At 37.7% G+C, this 21,712-nt stretch overlaps 3 protein-coding genes across 3 annotated transcripts in view; 2 read left to right on the forward strand and 1 right to left on the reverse strand.

Annotated features, from left to right (window-relative positions):
- The window catches only part of LOC139970765 (uncharacterized), a 151,619-nt gene extending 143,414 nt beyond the window's left edge, over positions 1–8,205 (reverse strand). Inside the window, exons 1-4 of the mRNA XM_071976747.1 lie at positions 8,087–8,205; positions 4,878–5,172; positions 3,818–3,952; positions 2,133–2,370 (exon numbers count right to left, since the gene is read on the reverse strand). Of these exons, the coding sequence (XP_071832848.1) occupies positions 2,133–2,370; positions 3,818–3,952; positions 4,878–5,172; positions 8,087–8,103 (685 nt within the window). The 5' untranslated portion in view covers positions 8,104–8,205. The remainder of the gene's footprint in view (positions 1–2,132; positions 2,371–3,817; positions 3,953–4,877; positions 5,173–8,086) is intronic.
- Positions 1–19,750, forward strand: part of LOC139970852 (small subunit processome component 20 homolog) — a 175,865-nt gene extending 156,115 nt beyond the window's left edge. Inside the window, exons 5-7 of the mRNA XM_071976911.1 lie at positions 17,645–17,833; positions 18,371–18,515; positions 19,176–19,750. Of these exons, the coding sequence (XP_071833012.1) occupies positions 17,645–17,833; positions 18,371–18,443 (262 nt within the window). The 3' untranslated portion in view covers positions 18,444–18,515; positions 19,176–19,750. The remainder of the gene's footprint in view (positions 1–17,644; positions 17,834–18,370; positions 18,516–19,175) is intronic.
- Positions 1–21,712, forward strand: part of LOC139970750 (small subunit processome component 20 homolog) — a 137,556-nt gene that overhangs the window by 41,975 nt on the left and 73,869 nt on the right. The window lies entirely within an intron of this gene.

Here is a 21,712-nt window from a genome sequence, read left to right on the forward strand (position 1 = left end):
TTAAATGGATATGTCTACACAAAGCTTGGTAGGAGGATAAATTTTGTAGCAGATTTACAAAGGGGATGGAAGCGTAGTGTATATTAAAGGGACATTCATGTGACAGCCAATGCAATCATTATCTTAAAGAGGAATAGTCCACCTTGTTAAGTTGAAACCCCAATCTAAATATTTCTTATTACCTACTCGAGGTATAGTTGATTGAATGTAACATTCTTTGACCAGCCAATGTCTCAATTCTTCTAGTGAGTGGATCACAGTAAATGGTCTGTGAAGTCGTAACGTCCGATGTTTATCAAAAGTGTTACTTTTCTTATTGTTATATTTGAATGTTAGCTTAGCTGTGAATGTTTTCTGTATATAGAATTTCATTCAATGAAATGTATATTTTGGTATAAATTTTACACACATCGACAGCTCGGTTGCTATGAGGACATCAATCCCTCTGTTCTTTCCTGCGGCATTCACTAGCCATCACCTCATTGAATACAACCCACCTGATAAATATGAATTTCAACCAAGATGGACTGTTTGAGTTTTCATATTTACATGATTTGTTTTAAGGAAAGTTGATCTATATATGCTGACTTCATATGGCATGTTAAATCCACCAACGTCAATAGGCTTATTGTATTCATCAAAGAGATCTGCATAATAAATATTTACTTCTACCAAAATATCTCTTGAGTGACAGTGTTTACAAATTTGTCTCACTTTGACTTCAGTTGACTCCAGAAAAGAATAGGATCCTTGTACCACATAATTTTTAAGTTAAAGTTACAGTGTCGAATAGCGAAGGACATGTCTCTCTCCACCTCTACCTCATGATATGTATCTGCACGCACATCACCATCGAACCGGTTCCTTTTGCATTCAGTAACAACCAGAATGCAAAAATGCATTGTGGTTTCGATGATATAAGATGCGCAGTTTTCTTCATGAATCTGACGTAATGAATATTGAGGGTAGACATTTTACAAGGGTTTCAGGATTTGACCTCTGATGACCCCAAATGATCTTTGCCTTCCAGCAAAAACAATATGCTTCTTTTACACAACGTACTCCTACACACCAAATATGAAGTCTGCCCATGATTCCCTTCTTGAGATATCGTGTTAAAGAGGTTTTCACAAGTTGACTCCTGGTGACCCCAAATGACCTTTGACCTCCACCAAAAACAATAGACTTTTTGTACTTAATGTGATACTTCTACACACTAAGTATAAAGTTGGTCCAACTTTCCTTTCTTGAAATATAGTGTTTACAAAGTGTTCACAATTTGACCCCTGGTGACCCCAAGTGACCTTTAACCGTCACCAAAAACAATAGGCTTCTTGTAATTAATGTGGTGCTTTTACACACAAAATTGGTCTGACCTTCCCTTATTGTGTTTACAAGCTGGGCGCCACAAACGCACTCACACAAACTAACATACACACACGCGCACCCACACATACGTCATTATGAATGCATAGGTTACGACTATCATCGAAACCAAAAACATTATCTGTAAAAGAGATATATTTCAAATATTGTTTTAGATTTCTTAGTCGCACAGATATTACTAGAACCTTAATTACTGCACAATGTTTTCATGAAGTGCAGTAAATAAACAGATGGACGTATATTATGGCAGCTGTTTACATTTTAAACCAAGTTACATTATATATCATGCAAGGAATTCACTTCAGTAAATTAGTGCAATATAATAGTTCTGAGATATCTGACAAATCTATAACATACAATACGAGATGCTGATGAACAGTATTACTGACATCTATTCTCCATCACCGTATCGTTGTATTTTGGACCTCTGATTCGGTCATACTGACTGAATAACCATGAAATGATTAATGATATTCTGTTAACATAAGAACCGGAAAGCAGCACAAGTACACAAGTTACTGGTACACTGACATTGGATTCCATCTGTCCACCTCATTTAATGGGAAAGTTGTAAAAGTGAGATTCTACACAGTTTATTTGCTGTTTTAATTTTGCAGAAAGAAATCAAGTTTACTTTAAAGGGTAAAGTCGGTATCTGTAGCAGAAAGTAGTTTTATGTATGAAACAGTTATATCTTTAATTGCTTATGTCTTTGAAGTATTTATATTATTAATTTAAATACTTACCTTGCTCATACAGCTGCTCTTGCAGGTCTCTGCGGCCAGCTGCTATTAAAGCCTCACCCAGTACTCTGTATGTGAATTTACCCCCATTTTCCTGTTTGCATTTCAACAACATCTGATAAACAGTTTCATTGTGTCCCTCTTTGGCATAATCTATCTGAAGTGTTTCTAGGTCTGAGTCTTCTAGTCCAAGCTTTCTACCTACTGTTCTCCATTTTCTTGGAAAATTCTTGGAGAGCTCCTGTAATATGATCAGAGTATTTCATAATTTTTTTAAATCGATTACAGTATGAAGTAACATTCAAATTGATGGTATTCCATTTATTGTTCACTTGAAATTATGCTATAACTGACTCCTGCTGTATATTGTATATATACTGTATATTACAGCATGATACAAAATGGTAGAGTTAACATGCAGGTCATATGTCTCTAAATTCCAAGAGTGAAGTCACTCCAAGGAGTTTGTGAATACCCCCTTCCCCCCTCCCCTTCCCCATTTAGATAATACGGTGACTTGGTTCAGGAAAATCACTGGGAATGACTAGACTAAAAAAAAATCCATGACCACACTGCAGAATGGATCAGGAAAATTTCAATAGTTGTCACTAGCTACAGTAGATGTCTCTCAGATGTGATGAAAATAACATATAACGATTCTACCAAGTACAAATTTGAAACTCCTTAGCACTTGTGCAGACCCAGAACGAGCAAATCGAAAACATTACAAAACAAAAATTGGTGACAAGTTGTCAGTCACCACCCAACCGGAGTGTGTAGCACACTCAACTTATTTGCAATGCATGCTGCATGATTGCAGACGAAATGCGTACTAATGGAGTGTGCACAGTCTTGTAGATATGCGTGTAGTGTGGAATTTATTTAAAATATTTACAACTGGTGCACATCCCCATCTGGCTCAATAATACTTGTGTTACCTTACTTTGGGTGCTGGAGTATAGGTTTCTATATGGAATCACCTGATCGATTGAGCAACTTGGGAAAATATGTCTTAGATACAAGCACTAGAAGAACAGAAACAGATTTCAGATAACCTGACAATGCAAAGTCATTCCCTTTTGAAAGTTGACAACAGTAGTGGCATAAGTGGAAGTTGAAAATCTCTCAGTCACTTAAGAGAGTAAAGGTCAAATCCTGTGACAGTTAGTAACAAATAGGAATGCCAGTTGTCAAAGAAATGGTGCTCAAAATTAAACTAATGATATGAGAGTCATTTTTTAAGCAGGTATTAATTTGATTTTGGCAATTTAAGACTTAATGTTGCCTGTCATCAGTCTGTCAGATATTATGAGTGATTAATTTTTTGTCTCTGAAATATAGAACTGGAACCTAACAGTAAATATCAGAAATGGTGACCACTATGGTAACATTATCAAGAAGTCCCAAGTATGGAATAGACATTTCCCCAGCCCATGTAAAATATGAAATTTCATATGAATGCTGCAATCCGACCCTTCCTCAACACAGGTTTACAGAACAACCTTTTAGAAATGTATGTGTAACCTTCGGAGGGAGGTATAAAATCTGTAATTATTTGTTTTGGCTAAATGCAGATAGTACACATTATGGGGCAACAATCATCAAACTACAACTTTCACCAATTTGTGTTTTATGGCCTAAAAAGACTGTATCCAGGACAACAGAATCTTGTGTATGTAAATTCTTACCCAGAGAATATCTGTTCTGCTTCCTATTGGTTGTTTGAGAGTAAGACTTTCATCATCTGATTCAGTCTCCTTCTGAGATAGTCCTGCAGCTACTAATTTATCATAACTGCTAGCTGCAGAATCTTCCACTCCATCCTAATATCAGAAAATGAGAAAAATATAAATATGTTAAACATTGACTTTTAACTTTAAATTTTGAGATCCAGCATTGTATCCAAGTCACTTGGTTGTGACTACTTTACACCAGTCAATGTTCCTCAATTCAAGTCTAGTCACAAGTAAATTTTATTTCATCAGGTCAAGTCGATCACAAGTCATTTGAGTTTATTGCAAGTCAAATCAAGTCACAAATTAATGTTTCTAAATCCAAGTGAAGTTGAAAGTCCAATATGAAAGCAACTTATATATACATAATATAGGTATAGGCATACAACGCATCAATGGTTAAGGACCAACAAGTTACTTTTGTGAAGTGATGCGGGTGTGCGGTGGATGACCTGCATCAATGACCTCCAGCTGCATTGCTTGAACCAATTATATTCCATATATATATGTATATATATATATATATATATATATATATATATATATAAATATATATATATATATATATAAATATATATATATATATATATAAATATATATATATATATATATATATATTTATATATATATATATAGTACAATTACTGACCTTTTCATCTCTGCTGAGATCTTGTGCCAGGTCAATTAACTCAACCTTCTTCATCGCATCAACGAGCCTAACGTACCAATTCTTACGATACCTTTATATATATATATATATATATATATATATATATATATATATATATATATATATATATATATATATATATGCAAACCGTACGCTATGTCACATATGTATATATATATATATATATATATAAATAAATAAAACAGTCAATAGGAAATTAAAACATCAATAACACAGTACAGTGCCTTAAGTGAGCTTCTTGAAATGGACGAACATTGCAACTGACTGGGCAATGTGAGATATAACCTTGTATTTGTTTTTTAAATTATGAAATTAGGTACTCACCTCTTGTTCCTCTGTTTTTTGCGCTATGTTTTCTAGAGCCGTAGTTAGCAATTTCAGCACGAGTTCTTTATTGTGTTTTATTAGATGTTGAAGTATTCTTTCAAATAATGTAGTAAAGTTGTATAATTCATTTTGATTTATATTTATATTTTGATTTTGTTGTTGACATTTTGTTTCTTTTTTTGTTGAAATTTTTTTTGTTGATTTTTGTTGTTGATTTGTTGTTGATTTTTTTGTTGATTGAAAAGAATAATTGTTTTTTTTATTTTTATTTTCACTGCTTTTAGCAGCTTTTCTGTTGAGTAAAAGGAAACGAAAGATATCATGTTAACATGTGTGCACCATAAAATTTAATATCTGAGATATTGTTTGGAAAATAAACACATTTAAACAAATCGATGAGCTAAACCGCAAAGAAGACCAACTTGATTTGGAAAATGGGTACATCAAAAGATCAATTTAGAATGGCTGAATAGATAAAACTACCATGTAAAAGAAATATACTCAAAAATCAATTCATCGTAATTTAACGACAAGCTATAAAGCAATATTGTGATGGCTGATTGCTTACGAACATTGCAGCTGTCAAAATAACAACCCATAGGAGTTTACAAGGCAAAGATATAAATAATAAATGTTTCAAATTTGGTGATATTTTTCTAATAGTGTCTGACAACAGCCGAGTAAATATCAACATAAACAGTAATTCAATTGAGAATCATGACTGTTTCCTAATATGATATCTATATCACTCTTTCACTAAATAATAAAACGACAAGGATTCATGCAAACTAAACGTACCTCACGCCCATAGCTAATAATTGTGTCGTATTTCTAGAATACCTCAACAAGAACAGTGTTATTCAATCTTTTTGTGCAACATTTTCATGGTGATGTCACAGCTCGTCTATACTGTAATCCTCTTCTGAAGATATGATTAGCCGGTAAAAATTAATTATATATTAAGTATATCGGACAAGTCACACATCCACTTATGTACTGATGTTAGACGAGCACAACACTCATAAATATTTTAGTCTTTGATCTAACATCAAAGCTTCCGTTCTTTACCGAACTTGTTTATTTCATACAATGTAAAGTCTAGACTTGCAATTGTAACATAAAGGAAAACTCTGGTGACAGACAATTTAATTTAAAAAAAAAGTAGTTTACACTTTTACTTGAAACCTAATTGTATTATACATTACTCATAGAACGTGAGATAAGTTAAATTGAATGGAGCCAATTTAGGCTGACTTAAATTTCTATCTCTACTTAACTCTCTATCTTTATTTCTTAGCATGGCTTACAGTAGATGAAATTAAATGTCACCATGGCAAACAGCTTGACTGATATAACAATAGTCTTATCCATTAGTCGTTCTCTATGATACACGTGAAATGCTTGCCTAGCTGTCAAAGATCTCTGTATTAGAATTTTTTGCAAAGCGCAACTTTCAAGTACAGATATTATATTTCTCTGTTAATAAGTAAGCTAAACATTATTTCGAAAATCGAAGCATATCCAGCTCAATTGATGTGATGAAGTCATTCATTCTGCTCTTTGGCTAATGCATTCACAAAAGTACCACGACCACCAAACCAAAGGAAAAAGACAATTGGAAAGACAGTCATATGTATTTTAAAATATGAATTACTATTAGGATTCAAGTTTGGTCTAGAGTAATAGACTGATAACATTTTTAACTTTTAATTTTATAATATTAATAAGGAACAAATTTCAGCCAATGAATATCCCTGTTCATGTTGCCCATGATAAAATGTTCACTGTAATAGTCTGGAATAACCTGTACTTCCCCTTTACACTCCTTATCTTGAGTGGTTCGGTTAGAGGAAAACGATGGTTATCGATCATATGTAATAAAATATGGTTAGTATAAGGCAAAACTCTATTTTGCAAAAGTGTATTTACTGTAGACACTGTACTAAATCTACTCATAGTATACTGTACATGCATACATGGGACTATTAGTCTGCCACTGTGCGACAATGACGATCACTTCGTCATTCATATATTATGTGGCTTTATAGTAGAGGCCTATTGTTATGTTAAACTGATGACGTTGTATTATGTGAACAGTATTCGTGTGCAATTTAGTTTTGTGTGGCAGGTACAAATATTCTCTGTTCAAGTGTAACAAAGCATGCGACACCCCCTTATTGTAGGTCCTTTTAAGGGTATGTATAGTCTTCCACATATTCCCGAAAATGTTGCTCATCTTTGGAACTTTGTCATATTCCTTAGTTTTTTCTTAGTGTTAAGAACTTATTACCACTATGTTTGATTATGATTCGTCATGAACATATACGTTTCAATATCCCTTGGCAAGTTTACATGTATGAAAGCCTTTACATAGCCTATCTAGTACAATGTCGTTTGTATTTGATGCCATCTTATATATAAACAATTTTTACAAATACTACCGTCACTTAATTGGATACCTACAATGGTCTACGTGCTTGAAATAATGTCACTCTTCAAAATACAAAATGGCGTCCCTGTATAAAATTCAATCACTTTCTTTACTGTTGTGCAGACTATAAGATAGGATGTAAAACTTAATTTATATATTGCAGTATATCGGACAAGTCACACATTCACTTATGTATTGACTACACGAAGACAACACTAATAAATATTTAATTCTTTGATCTCACATCTCTGTATTTAAAATTTTATGCAAAACGTCTATTTTGCAAAAGTGTATTTTCTGTAGACACTGTAATAAATCTACACATAGCATACATGTACATGCATATATGGGACTAATAGTCTGCAACTGTGCGACAATGACGATCACTTCCTCTTTCCCATATTCTGTGGGTCTACGGTATTGGTATGTAAAAACTGACAATTGCTACACTGGCGCTTCGCGCTAACCAATGGGAGTTGGTGCTCCGCGAATAGGCAGTGTCCTGTTTGTCCATTTTGGCAGATCGCCCACCAACTAATTTTGTTTTAATGAAAACGCTCTGGTTTATACGCACATCATAATCGTCTCTATGTAACATTTATAGTAATACTTAATATTTCGTGGTGTGTCTCAAGTGCCGCTCTAGGGAGTGTAGGCCTACAGCCACGGCCAAGAAGCTATGTACCAAGGAACCGAAATTTTATTGATAATAAAAGAAATGAAAATATTAAATAAAAAATGCCGAGAAAATTGATTTTAAAAGGCCTAAACTTACTTTTTTCTTTCCCCCATAAACAGTTCGTTTGTGAAACGTATTACAGACAATATCTTGATTGAGAGTTCTTAATTGTATTCACGCTTCTTAAATTCAGTATCCCAATGAAGGAATGGCGTATCAACCAGCGTTACCAGCGACAGTTGACGAAAAAACGCTAGATTTGCGAAAATAAAACCCTAGAAAACGCTAAATGGTAGTTTCCCTAACTTTCGTGTTGTTTCGAGTCAATTTAGCACAGATTCGTAGGATGAATGGTCACCGATCACAAAATAGATCATGAATAGTTGATTTGAGTAATAGTCTGACCCAGATAATTTGAAAAAAATATGGAAATTTTTGGTAGGAAATTCCGAAGAATGGGCAAAAATGCTCAAAATAAATTTGGATGGGTCTCCAAGTAAGAATTTTGTCTAAAAAATCTGAAAAATGGTATATTTTTGGTAAATTTAACTAGTTTTAGGCAAAAAAAGGTAGAATTACCAAAATAAGAAAAAACGTGCGCTAGAAACCCAGAAATGACTAAAAACGCTAGATCTAGTGTAAAAACGCTAACTCTGGTAACACTGGTATCAACATGTGCGTACTTCACGTTTCCCGTATATGGCAAGCCATGTGGGACACAAATCCTAATCTTTCCATCTTTCTTCCTTACTAACACAGTGGGAGCTGCCCATGGACTGTAGCTTTCTTGGATGACCCCATTTTCTAGCATCTGTTTGATTTGTTCTTTTACTTCCTGGTAAAGTTTGGGCGGAATCATTCTATATTTTCCCCTCACTGGTGGGCTATCACCTGTTGGAATTTGATGGGTGATAGTAGCTGTACACCCGTAGTCACCATCATCTTTAGCAAAAACTTCCTTGTGGTCATTTAGAAATTTAGCAAGAATAGCCACCTCATCAGGACAAAGAGTTTCAGTGTTGACATTTACAGGCACTGACAACTCGCCAGGTATTTCAGAGTGAGTGCTATCATTGACCACTGTAGCATGTTGCTCAGAGATAACAACTTCTACTGTTTGTTGATCAATATGCACTAAGTTTACTTCTGGAGTCTGATGATGTAATACCTCCACCTCATGTAATTGAGCCAAAACCGAACCTTTCCTGAGCAGGATGTCACTGGTGCTGATGTTGAGAAGTCTAATATGCACTTTATTGTTAGTAACTGTAGACAATGATTTGGCCACTAAAATATCCTTTGGTAAGTTGTTTTGGTCATCAGGTAGTGCTTCTATTATCCCCTGACCACAAGTTCTCCCTTTCCCTAAATCGCAGTAGCTCTCTATGATTATCTCTTGTCTGGCAGGCAGTATCACAGATTGGCCCCTGGGGATTGACACTTTACCTATAATTCCAGATAGATTCTCACTCTCTACTCCCTCTTCAGCCATCTGTATAAATTGCAGTAACTCTGCTGATTGAGTGCACTGATCTCCAGATGAACTAAACTTCTTGTCCTGGCTTTTAAATAGCACCTCTTTGCAAAGCCTTATGGCATTCATTCCTAATAGGCAAGGAATGCCACTGGCAGCATTCTCAGGAACAAGGAGGGCTATGATATTAATTTCGACTTCAGAAATCATGAGATTCACTTCCACACATTCTGAAAATGGGACAGGTAAATGGTTTGCACCTTTAAGTCTGAGCCAATGGAGAGAGCCAGATGGATGATGTCTGTCAGCCAAGTGTTCTAGGAAGTATTTTTTTCTGATATGGTCGTCACTTGTGAGCCGGTGTCAATGATACATGGCATAGGGTGGCCCTCTATTAGAATCTTGGTGATCATGTGACCTCCAACGACCTTGTCTCTGATTTCCCTAGTTGGTATAGATGAGCCTAACGAGGCAGAGCATTCCATAGTTTGGCCCACAACTATGGATTGGTCCCGTTTGGGTGAATCGATGTTGTTTGGGGTTGGAAAGGGGTGGCATCTGCGGACAAGTGTGGTGGGGGCCTTCGTGCCTTCCTACAGTTCCTGGCGACATGGCCCGGGATGGTGCAGTTTCGCAGATCGGCCGACCCTCTTCTGTAAACTGATCTGAAGCCCTTCTTCCACCGGTTGGTCGGTTTCTAGGTGTTGCCATGGCAACCATAGACTGCAAGTGCAGCATTTGTTGTTGCATATTGGAGAATGCTGCCTCCATTGTTTTCTGCCATTCTTGGAAGGCTGGGACATTGTTGGGCGTTGTACTTTGGACCGGTGCAGTGGGGATCTCTACTTGATGAAGTTCAGATGTGATGACTTCAGCACTGTCCATCATTAGGCGCCTTCCAGCTCAAGGGTACTTTATAATTCGCTGTAAAAGTTCTTCCAGGCAGAGGGAGTACTGCCTGATGCTTTCATGCTTTTGTTTGTTCCTGGCGTAGAATTGACTCACCAGGGTTGTCAAGGTTGTATTGTCCCCATAAATCTTTTCTAAGTGTCGAAGCACTGCATCAAGGGTTGATCGCTGGTCATCCTCTAGAACAAGCACCTCCCTCCGTGCTACACCACCCAGATAACGAAGGGCCAACTCTACTTGTTGGTCCTGGGGGGTCCGCCATGCTTTAAGTGCAGCTTTCAGGCTAGACTTCCATTCCCCCCAACTAGGGTCGTTTTTACTAGTTGGGTTACCCACAAAGGTTGAAATTTGATGATTTATGGGGATATAAATTGCACGGAAAGGCTGGTTTCCCGAGCAGTCAGGTGTCACTGAATCAATGTTATCATTCATAGTTATTCTTAATGTTAAACAATTTGCAAGCAAAAATATATAGAAGGATTGAAGAAACCATAAGCAATATACTGAAATATGAATAAAATAAGTCTCCTATCAACCAGTCTTATTCAAGTACAACAACATTTGAAATAAATACTATATAACGACAATTGTTTTTTGGGAGCAATAATTGAACACCCCACTCGTACTAACAATGTAAGAGTTGCGGGATATGGGGTCCTTGTTAGCAGCTAGCTAACAACAGGATTATAGGGAATTCCCCTAGTGGTCACGATGTGTGAAGACAGCTGACCACTGTATATTACAAACACAATAGGCTAAAACAAGAATAAGACTGGCTGTTAGGTATAAAAGTAGCTATATTAACTCGGTCACACACATGAAACTATGCAACATAATGAAAATTGGTAAAGTACTCTTTACTGTTACACAATTACACTTAAAATGGGAACGAGGCTCAAAATACACTTAATTGTGGGGTATCAACAATTAAAACTAGAGATAATGAATATAAACAACTAGGGTGTCAAGTGGCCACAACACTAATACATGTATGTGCACATTAATAAAAAAAGAGATAGAGCTTATCTGGCGGGCGGGTCTGTACAGTCCAGCAGCACGGCACATCAATGTAGTTGAATGACTGGTAGGCACGGTGATGAAAGGTTTAATGAATGAATGTCCGAAAGCACGAAATTACGGAAAGGACGGTGAGTGATGTGAGAGTTCCAGGAATATACTCCAGTGAAAATAGATATAGGTGAGAGTTCCAGGAATACTCCAATAAAGTATATATATTCAAAGAAATGTTCTTCCCAAAGAGAGTAGGTATCAAGTCCAGGTACAAGATAGGGAAAAGAGTAGGTAAAGTTCAGGTACAAGGTTGGTAAATAAATAAGTGAAGTCCTGGTACAAGATGGGTAAATACAGCAACTAACAGGACACAGCTCTCAGTTCCATAGAATCCAATAAAACGATGTAATAATGTTTACAAACGTACAGCAAATCAATTATACACAATTAATTCCTCCAGTAAAAGTTATAATTATGTAGATATATATTCTCAAAGCACAGGATACTATTGACAACTTATTACTTTTTTATATACGTATACTAGAGTGTATACAGACTACATTATGCCAAGAGTGGCTAATATACAAACATGCCCTGTTGACTGGCTGACAACCAAACTGCCTCTCTCTCTCCTAAAACACCTTGGAGGAAGCACCCAAACCACAGGATAACAACATGTGACCATTTAACACCTCTCATTGGTCTATACACACCCTAGATACCAAGAGTAACACTGCATGAGAACCAATCAGAGCTAATTACTCAAACTAAATATGCATACAAATGTCTATCCTATAACTGAAACAACTAAGACAAAGCATCCCTTATCTAAGAAAAGAAAGGAAGAAGAGAAGATGTTTACTGCCACCAGCAACTTTGGCAGAACAAAGAAAGTACTGTTGCCACTGGCTCACTACTAATTATACAGGGGAATATGAGCACATGATGTGGAAGATAATAGGCGTACCTATTACATAACCACTAGGATGGGGGAGAAGAAGTAGAAGAAATAGAGCTATTAACATCCCTGCCCGCTTTATATTGGCTTACACTGCCAATGAAAATTCTTGGACCCAAAACAAAAAAAATATAAATGACAGAAACATACAGCATATACTTGTGAAGTATATATCCAACCTGGCTAGGTCAGAAGGCTGTAACTAACACAGTTTCCTAGTACCTCACTTTCTAGTACAACAGTCAAACAACTTCTAGCTTGTACATGTAAAAATATCTCCTAAAACAATCGGATCCTCTGGCAAGGATTATACCACAAAGACCGGTAAGTCTTGGCACAAAAATACAAATGAATACACAATGGCACACTTTATTTGAAGAAATAAGATGCTCTAGCCTTACTCAAACCATCTTCTAACCATTTCATAGAAATTACAATGGGGTAAAATCTTTACTTATTATATTATTGACACATGACTCCTCGGGAGGTAAACCTTTGGTCCTACGTGACCGTCTGAGATACAAGGTGGGATCTACTTTAACTGATTCTAGGGTGGGTGTATCTGGTACTGTGTTGAGCACAGGGGGGGGGGTGTTGGTTCCTGTCCATCGGAAGCCTCTGTGTCTTCATCAGCACTATGGTGATCTACGCTATTCTCATCATCGCAGCTGCTGGTACGGTTGGGTATCTGCCGTGGAGTTGGTATTCGGAGTAGTGGGGTCACCGGTCTACTATTGGTACCTGTAGGGTCATCGTCCTGGGGATTTGTAATTGTCTCTTCTATAGTTACTGGAATACGGCAAAGTTTTAATGCATTTCGGTGGAGAACCTTTTCCATGCTGTCACCACTTTCTGGTTTCACACTGTAGATCGGTAGATGTACGTTGGGTTGACCTGTGACAATGTACGGTTCTGGGTTCCAAAAAACCACTGTCTTATGCAGGCGCGGCGGAACGGAAAAATTATTGGGAGGCTAATGTGTGAAGACTATCTAAGCGGAGCGCCACCATCGGTTGGCGCGGAGCGTACAAGAATAATTTGGGTTTTTTCAAACCCCCAGATGGCCGGAAACGGCACTTCCCGAGTGTTTTATGCTGCGAATACCTAGCTCTAAAATATGGGTCTCAAGCCTGCAATTTCTCAGATTGCACGTTAAAGTCTGTAAAAACATTGTAATTTGTATGTTCGATGGTGTTTTAAGAGAGTTGCTATTACTCGTAGAGTACTCGCAAAGGCGTTTTTGAGTGTAGTAAGGGCAGTGGCGGAGCTAGGGGTATTGGTCAGGGGGGGGGGGCAAGAATGATCTATAGGAGCGCTTTCGACACTATCTAAGCGGAGCGCCACCACAGGTTGGCGCGGAGCTTACAGAAAATTTTTGAGTAAAGATACTCCCTAGATTGCAGGAAATGACCCTTTCCGGGCCTTGCTAATTTGCAGATAAATGGAGAATAAATAGGTGTCGTCGCCATTTTGTCGGAAAATTACACCAACAGAATATGACAAATGTCAATAGGTATATGAGAGCGCAATAAAATAGTCAATAATCGCGAATAAGTAAAAAGTAGTGAAAAGCTGAAAAGAGCGCCAGCAGTCCATTTGAGTCCGTCAGGAGGGGGGGGGGGGCATCCGCCCCCCTGACTGTATATATGGACGCTCCGCCACTAAGTAAGGGGATGTTGGAGAACTGGCTGAAATGAGGCACGTCATTGGCCTATGACGAAGTTGTGTTACGCTTACCGGTACTCACACTCACTGCTTCCACTTTTCACGGGGCGTGAAGACGCGGTTGGGGTGACAATGTGGTCTATAGCTAGGGGACGGGCCGAGGGTCCCCCAGCAATTACTAAAATTATTACAACTATATAGTATACGTGTGCATCGGACAGATCGACAAGTATGCATTGAAAAATGGGCAGATGCACGTTTCGGAGCCTTGGTAAATATTGGGGGGGGGGGGCTTATCATGCATTTGATCCCTCAACTTTTTCATTGGGGGGCTGAGCCCCCCCCCCCCAAGCCCCTCCGGTTCCGCCGCCACTGGTCTTATGCCTGCCGTCAAAATGAAGGCGTTTTACTAGGACACGCTGGCCTCTGGATAAGGGTTGATCTTTCGTCTTTCGATCGTAAAGTTTCTTTTGCACAGCAGATGCCTTCTCCATTTCTTTCTCTGCAAGCGTATGAGCATGGTGGAGTCGTTCCCAGTGGAAGTTAACCCAGTCAGATGACACTCATGGTCTATGGTTGTCTTCAGGTGTCGCCATTTGTAGATCAATGGGTTGCCTTCCATATCTACCAAACATTAGGTAGAAGGGGGTTTGTTTAGTTGAGGAATGCTGGGTTTATTATTAAGGAATGTAAGTTCTGCGAGATGTGCAGGCCACTGCGTCTTCTTTTCGTCGGACAATGTATGCACCATGTTTATAAGGGTACGGTTGAACCGTTCGCATAAGCCATTTCCAGCTGGGTGGTAGGGTGTAGTTCTGCTTTTGTGAATGTTATACATCTGGCAAAGTTCCTTAATTAACCGGAATTCAAAGTTGGCACCTTGGTCTGACAGGATTCGTGCTGGACAACCATACTTCGTGATGAAATGCTGCCAAGGGCTCTTGCCGTTGTTACTGCAGTTTGATTTCTGTTGGCGACTGCAACTGCTATTTTGGTGAAGTAGTCAGTGATGACTAGGACATTTTCAAAACCATCTGTGAACGATCAAGCTTTGAAAAGTCAAGAGCCACAAGTTCAAGGGGGGCTGATACCTTAATATTAACCAGTGGGGCTCTTGTTGCCGTTGTCGGTGGTTTAGCTAAATTGCAACGTTTGCATTCTGCACAATACTTCTGGACATCACTCCTCATGTTGGGCCAGTAAAAGCGCTCTTGAATAAGTGCCAGTGTTCTGGTGGCTCCAAAATGTCCTGCTTGGTCGTGTAAACCCTGGAGAACTCTGACCTTCAAACTGGATGGCACCACAAACTGCTTTACTGGGTCTTGGTGACCACTTCTCAGGATCTCTCTATAGAGACACCCATCAAGTATCTTTAGGCTGGTCCACTGTTTGAATAACAATGATACCTCTGTCGAGTCACCATTATATGTGGGTCGTGTCCCAGAATGTACATAGCTCTTTACTTCAGCTATTGCTGGATTTGGTCTTGTACGTTCCTAAAGTTGTCATTAATGCTTGGTGGAGGGTCCTGATTGGTTTCTTCCTGCTCCATCAAGGGAAGCAAACAATCTGTATGCTGCTGGAGGTTGTAGATTATCTCATCGTCTGGTATACTACAAGGGGCTTCTTGAGTCTGAGTCATTCGGGACAGTGCATCAGCGTTGGTATTTTCTCTGCCTGGTTTGTACGCAATCTTATAGTGGAAATTTGCAAGTCTTGCTACCCATCTCTGTTCAATGGCTCCGAGGTCTGCTGTAGCTAGGAACTGTAGGGGTTTATAGTCTGTATAAATAACAAATTCAGCGCCAAGTAAATAGGACTTGAACTTTTGAGTTACTGCCCAGATGATAGCGAGTAGTTCTAAGTTGAACGCACTGTAGTTCTGGTCATTCCGTTCTGATTTTCGGAGACTTCGACTCGCGTAAGCTATTACTCGTTATTTGTTTTCTTGTACTTGTGTCAATACTGCCCCCAATACTGTACCACTAGCGTCAGTGTACAGTCTAAAAGGCAGTGAATAGTCTGCATAGGCTAGAATCGGCGGTGAGGACAGTTCCTGTCTTAGGTGGTCAAAGGCATCCTGACATCTGGGGACCATTCAAAGGCTTTCTTTGGGGGTAGTCCGTTCTTTGGTTTAGATGTCAGCTCGTACAATGGGCCTGCAATCTTTGAAAAATCTTTAATGAATCGCCTATATATATCCCTGCCATACCCAGAAAACATCTCACATCTGATACAGAGGCGGGGGTGGGCCAGTCTTTGATGACTGCACACTTTCTGGTTCAGTACTATATGCCCTCTTTTGACACCACATGACCAAGGTAGTGTACTTCCTTCTGCAACAGGTGGCACTTACTTGGTTTGGCCTTCAACCCATGCTTACTTAGTCTGTCCAGGACATTCCCTAGTCTTTGAAGATGTGATGGAAAATCTTCAGAGAAGACGATGATGCCATCTAAATACAGAAGTACTGACTTTGAATATATACACGTATTAATTCGAATATATACACGTATTATTCGAATATATACACGCATTAAATAAAATACATATGGGGATTAAATCCAATATATGCACGGATTAATTAGAGTATACACGAAAAAACATTTCCGCTCTTGCTGTGTACATATACCAACGATAAATTTTGACGGGCACGCGAGATCGCTTCAAAAAGCGTAACTTTACACATGTAGACTACATCACATATATTCGAATTAATACGCGTATATATTGGAATTAATACGCGGATATATTATGCGGTGTTTGTCCCACATGGCTTGCCATACCCGTACTTTGGTGAACATTTTAACGCAGTGCTACCATATATAACATGTGTTGCTTTAAAACCATGGACCCAATCCGCGAATACACGTTTAGTGATGTTACTATAGTAGTGATTCTAATGTGCAAGCGTTGACGCAGACGTCCGGTGGAAAATATACAAGGGATGGATTCCAAATCATCATATCATAAAACGGAAAACAGATATAAGGTTTGTAATAATATTTCTTTATATGAATTTACCCCAAATCAGGCTATTCTAGGCTACCGTAAAGCTAACACTAACAACAGTATTTCCTAGACTTGGCTACTGTATGTTCCACTTCTTTCATGAGGGATCCTTTAAGATTGAAAAAAAAAACATGAGGTACTCCAGGAATAAATCTTCAAACTTTGTGCTGCAGTTTTTGAAGGCTCTGAAATTTGTGTCTAAGTGCTAAGTTTCCTATGTAAAGAAAATATGTTACATAAATACAGTACATCTCTGGACTTTTTACATAGTATTTTGCCATGCAATACTAGATGAATTATTTCCCCAAGATTGGCTTCCATCTATTAGCAAGGAATGTTTCTCCATGAGTGTCATGTCGCACAGTCCAAGAATATGCTTTTCATAGTCAATGTTTTGGAGTACTCTATGATTCAGTGTGATATCGCTACATAAAAATATTAGAAAATTTTTGGCTAACTTTGTCACATTGCCCAGGTCCTGAGCGCGCTTTTCAGAGTCTTGGGAAATCTAAGAATACTTTGTCACTCTATGATACTATGATATTATAACTGCAGTGCAGATATCGTGGACGAGGTAATGAGAACAGATTTTGATTCGACTTAATCTTTATTTTCTTCTTCTTAGTTTGGTGGTTCAAATTGCCCGAGATCTCCAAAAGGACATGTACCCTCACTTCCGAGAGTTTTTTCTCATCATTGTTGACCTGTTGGACACACAAGATACTGAACTAATTGAGGCCGCTTTCCAGACACTGGGCTACCTCTTAAAGTTTCTATGGCGATACTTGGTGAAAGATATCGAGGATGTTTACAGGTAAGGGCATTGTCGATCGATCGATAGATAGAGAATTCTTTTTTGTTGTTTTAAATTGGCATGGAATAACATCGGAAGTAAGTATTTTGACGATGCAACCAAACCTAAAATGCAAAGTTTTTCAGTCTTCAAGTAAGTGTACACTTCAGAATGTAATGCAGCTTTTTGCATTTTGGAATAGGTCTAGAGAATTTTGGTTCATGATAAGGTTTTGAACCGAGATTCCCGATCCCGTGGGGCAGACACTCTACCATTAGATAATATCATGATACTGGCTTGAAAAGTGCCGATTCTAAGCTTATCCTGTGCATAAACATTAACAATGTTAACATGATTTAATACAGTCTCATTTAGATCTATTTAACTCTGATATATTACAGTAAATACTCCTTAAAATTTAAATTAAAATTTCCTTAAAACAAAAACTAGTCGCGTCTTTTATACTTAAAATGATCCATTTCTTGAATCAAGTACTATTTGTTCTAAAACTTCTCAATTATGATGATTTGTTTTGTTCCCCACATTGAAATCTTTTAGTTTTTACTCAGTATTGCTCACCAGTGACAGGAAGGAACAAATCCAGCGGTTTGCAGCGGACAGCTTTGCATAAATGATGAGGAAAGTGAAAACCCAAGATGACTTCTTCGAGTTCCTTTTCAAAGATCTAACCAAGAATCCAGATGTAAGTAGAATCCATTCGGACTCCCTTCATTCCTTCGACTCATTCACAACGTAGTTCTTGTAAGTGTGGTTATGACATTTTTTCCATTTTTAATTTTTTTTTTATTATTAGTTGAAGCTCCATCCCAGTGAGTAGCAAAATGGCTTTGTTTTCCTCAAAATCCTTCTACGACAGTCCCTTATGCACCGTCATTGCATATTCATGTGTAAATTCTGGGCATTGGTTATTTGGCAATTACCTTGTTGCTGCAGTGAGCGATATGTTGCAGTGCACACCTGTATATAGTATCTATCCTATGTATGTTTATGTATGTATCATAGCAACATGACATTACTTCCAATAATGTGCAGAAAAATGTGATTTAAAAAAAAAAACCAGAAAAAAAAAACCCAAAACAATATTGGCTATATCAGATTAAGTTGAATGGATATGTCTACAAAAGCTATAGGAGGATGACATGTGATACATTTTGAATGTTAGTTTAGCTGTGAATGTTCTCTGTATATATAGTTCATTTAATGAACATGCATTCTTTGGTATAAATTTTACACACATTGACAGCTCGGTTGCTATGAGGACATCAGTCCCTCTGTTGTTTCCTGCGGCGTTCACTAACCATCACCTCATTGAATATAACCCACTTTTGTTTGCTCTTGGCAGGTACACTACCAGAAGGTCAAATGGCCGAGTACTTCATTGCAACACTTTATATGAAAACATTCAATGGTAACACTGCAAATAAGACCATTACCCAGTGTCTTGAAGAGATCAGCATGGTTCTCCTAATGAAGGGGAACTGCCCTTCAAGTTCAAAATTCATTCACTCTTTACTGTTGCAGCTATAAGGGTTTCGGAATTTGATCACTATTGGCGTATTTTCAATAGATTTAATTTGTTGACGGACGAATGTCCATGCAGTACAAACCAACTATTAAATTTAAATAAGCTGAACATTTTTGATATTGTTTTTACAAATAAAATTTGACGTCCACATACAACTATGTAGCTCTTCCACTCTCTAAGGTGAAGCTGCATACCAAATACGAATTTCAACCAAGATGTACTGTACGACGTTTCATATTTACAAGATTTGTTTTGAGGAATTTGATCTATATATGCTGACTTCGTATGGCATAAGAAATCCACCAACGTCAACATGCTTATTGTATTAATCAAAGAGATCTGCATAATAAATATTTACCTTAACCAAGATATCTCTTGAGTGACAGTGTTTACAAGTTTGTCTCACGTTGACTTCAGAAAAGAATATGATTCTTGCACCACATACTTTTTAAGTTACAGTGTCTACTAGCAAAGGACATGTCTCTCTCTTTCTACCTCACGATATGTATCACAACACAAAGAACCGATTCCTTTTGCATTCAGTAAAAAAAAACAGTGTAACCTTATTGACAAGAGCTATATGTACGCTTTCGAGAGTATACCAACAGTAAGTTAATGGTTACACATTCGTGTAGTTTGAAGGTTGATTTACCTGTAATGCGACATCGGCAAATTTGATATAAATATCTCCTTACGTTAATGTTGAAGTTAACTCAATAAATCTATATATCGCCCTCTTTTGAAACAGATGTACACTATATACCATCATATTCCTGCCTCGGAGTAAACAACACCATATATAGTGTGAATGATGATTCAAATCTACGACTTGCGATTAATGTTAAGACTCTAGTTATGTGTAAAGTGGGTCTGTTAACATTGTCTACATGTACAATTTTCTTCTGCGGGTTGGGGAGTAATTGATGAGGGAAAAGTGTCGGTATCTATGAAAAGGGTTATATTTTTCACCTTGCAAATTTCATGGCGTTTTGGTTTGACACAGTATTCTGACAAGCCACGAACGCATTCTCAAACTGCCGCCCACCTTGTTTAAATTAGTGCAATACAGAGAGAATCAAAAAAGAAAAAGAAAGGGGGGCGAGGGTGATTTGCGCAGTAGGCTACATTATCCAAAACTATAGCATTTGATTTTTGATTGCACATTATAACGTAGGCTACAGGTTAAATAGTCGACCTGTTAGAATTTCCTTAAAGCTATTAGTATAGAAATTTTAAAGCAGATACGAAGCATTGATTTCCTTTACTGACGTGATACACTAGGCTTGGTTTAGTGTCTGGAAATAATGCATATTGTGTAGCCATTAGTGTCAAGATATTCATGAATTTCGTATAACTGGTACATGCTCCACATTATTCATATATACGATATATTATATAACAATATTAATGAGCGCTTATAGTCTCTAGTTATTCTCATGCTTTCATTTTTTTTAATGATCGTGAAAAATTGTTTTAGTCCGATTTTCTTTTTAGACAAATTTGATTGGAACTTATGTAAATCAAATGCTTAAGGTAGCATACACCTATTAAAAGCCCCATTGACTTACATACTAAATCACAGAAGTAATGTGGTCTCTAAGTCTAAATAAAAGTTCTCACTAGCTGAACGCTACCCATCACTGGATACGCTGACAAGTTGGCCTCTCATGGCACCATCAATTTCCCACATTATGACAGTAGAGATTTTTGGCTATCAGAGCCTGAAGTTTTCGTCACTTATAAACAAACCTCTTCACTCAGTTGTAAACAATTTTCGTACGCTCCTCCTGGTAGGCCTTAATTAGTCTAAAATTGCCAAAATAGACCCAATGTTTGCATCATGTACGGCCATTCATGCTCTTCAACATACAAGCCACAAAAGGAGATCCTGATTAATAATATATCAAAAATGATGTTCTCTTTCTGCATTTTTGCACATTTCTTGAAGGCTAACACTCGGGTAGATTGATATAGACTCTAATAAGAGAATGCTACCCTACAAGATCATTGATTTATAAAGTACAGTATGATTTAGTTCCGCGAAAGAGATGAGAGCGGTATTAAAGAACTTATCATGCATATACTCCGGATTTGTGTTCTGTTTGATTCGCTTCGGCTTCTGCTTGAGTACAACTAAACGTTTCTCTTTGCTGCCATGTTGGGTGAATATAACCGTAACAGTAATTATCATAGAACTTAAAGAAAGGAGAATGAACGTCATGCGACATACATGAAGCCATTCGCTTTCTAGTCACTTCGCCCAACAACCATTTCGCCCAACTGTCATTTCGCCCAACCAGCCTGGTAATTTCGCCCAACCAGCATGGTCATTTCGCCCAACCATCATAGTCATT

The sequence above is a fragment of the Apostichopus japonicus genome, chromosome 1 (genome assembly GCF_037975245.1).
Source record: "Apostichopus japonicus isolate 1M-3 chromosome 1, ASM3797524v1, whole genome shotgun sequence".
Lineage (NCBI taxonomy): Eukaryota > Metazoa > Echinodermata > Holothuroidea > Aspidochirotida > Stichopodidae > Apostichopus > Apostichopus japonicus.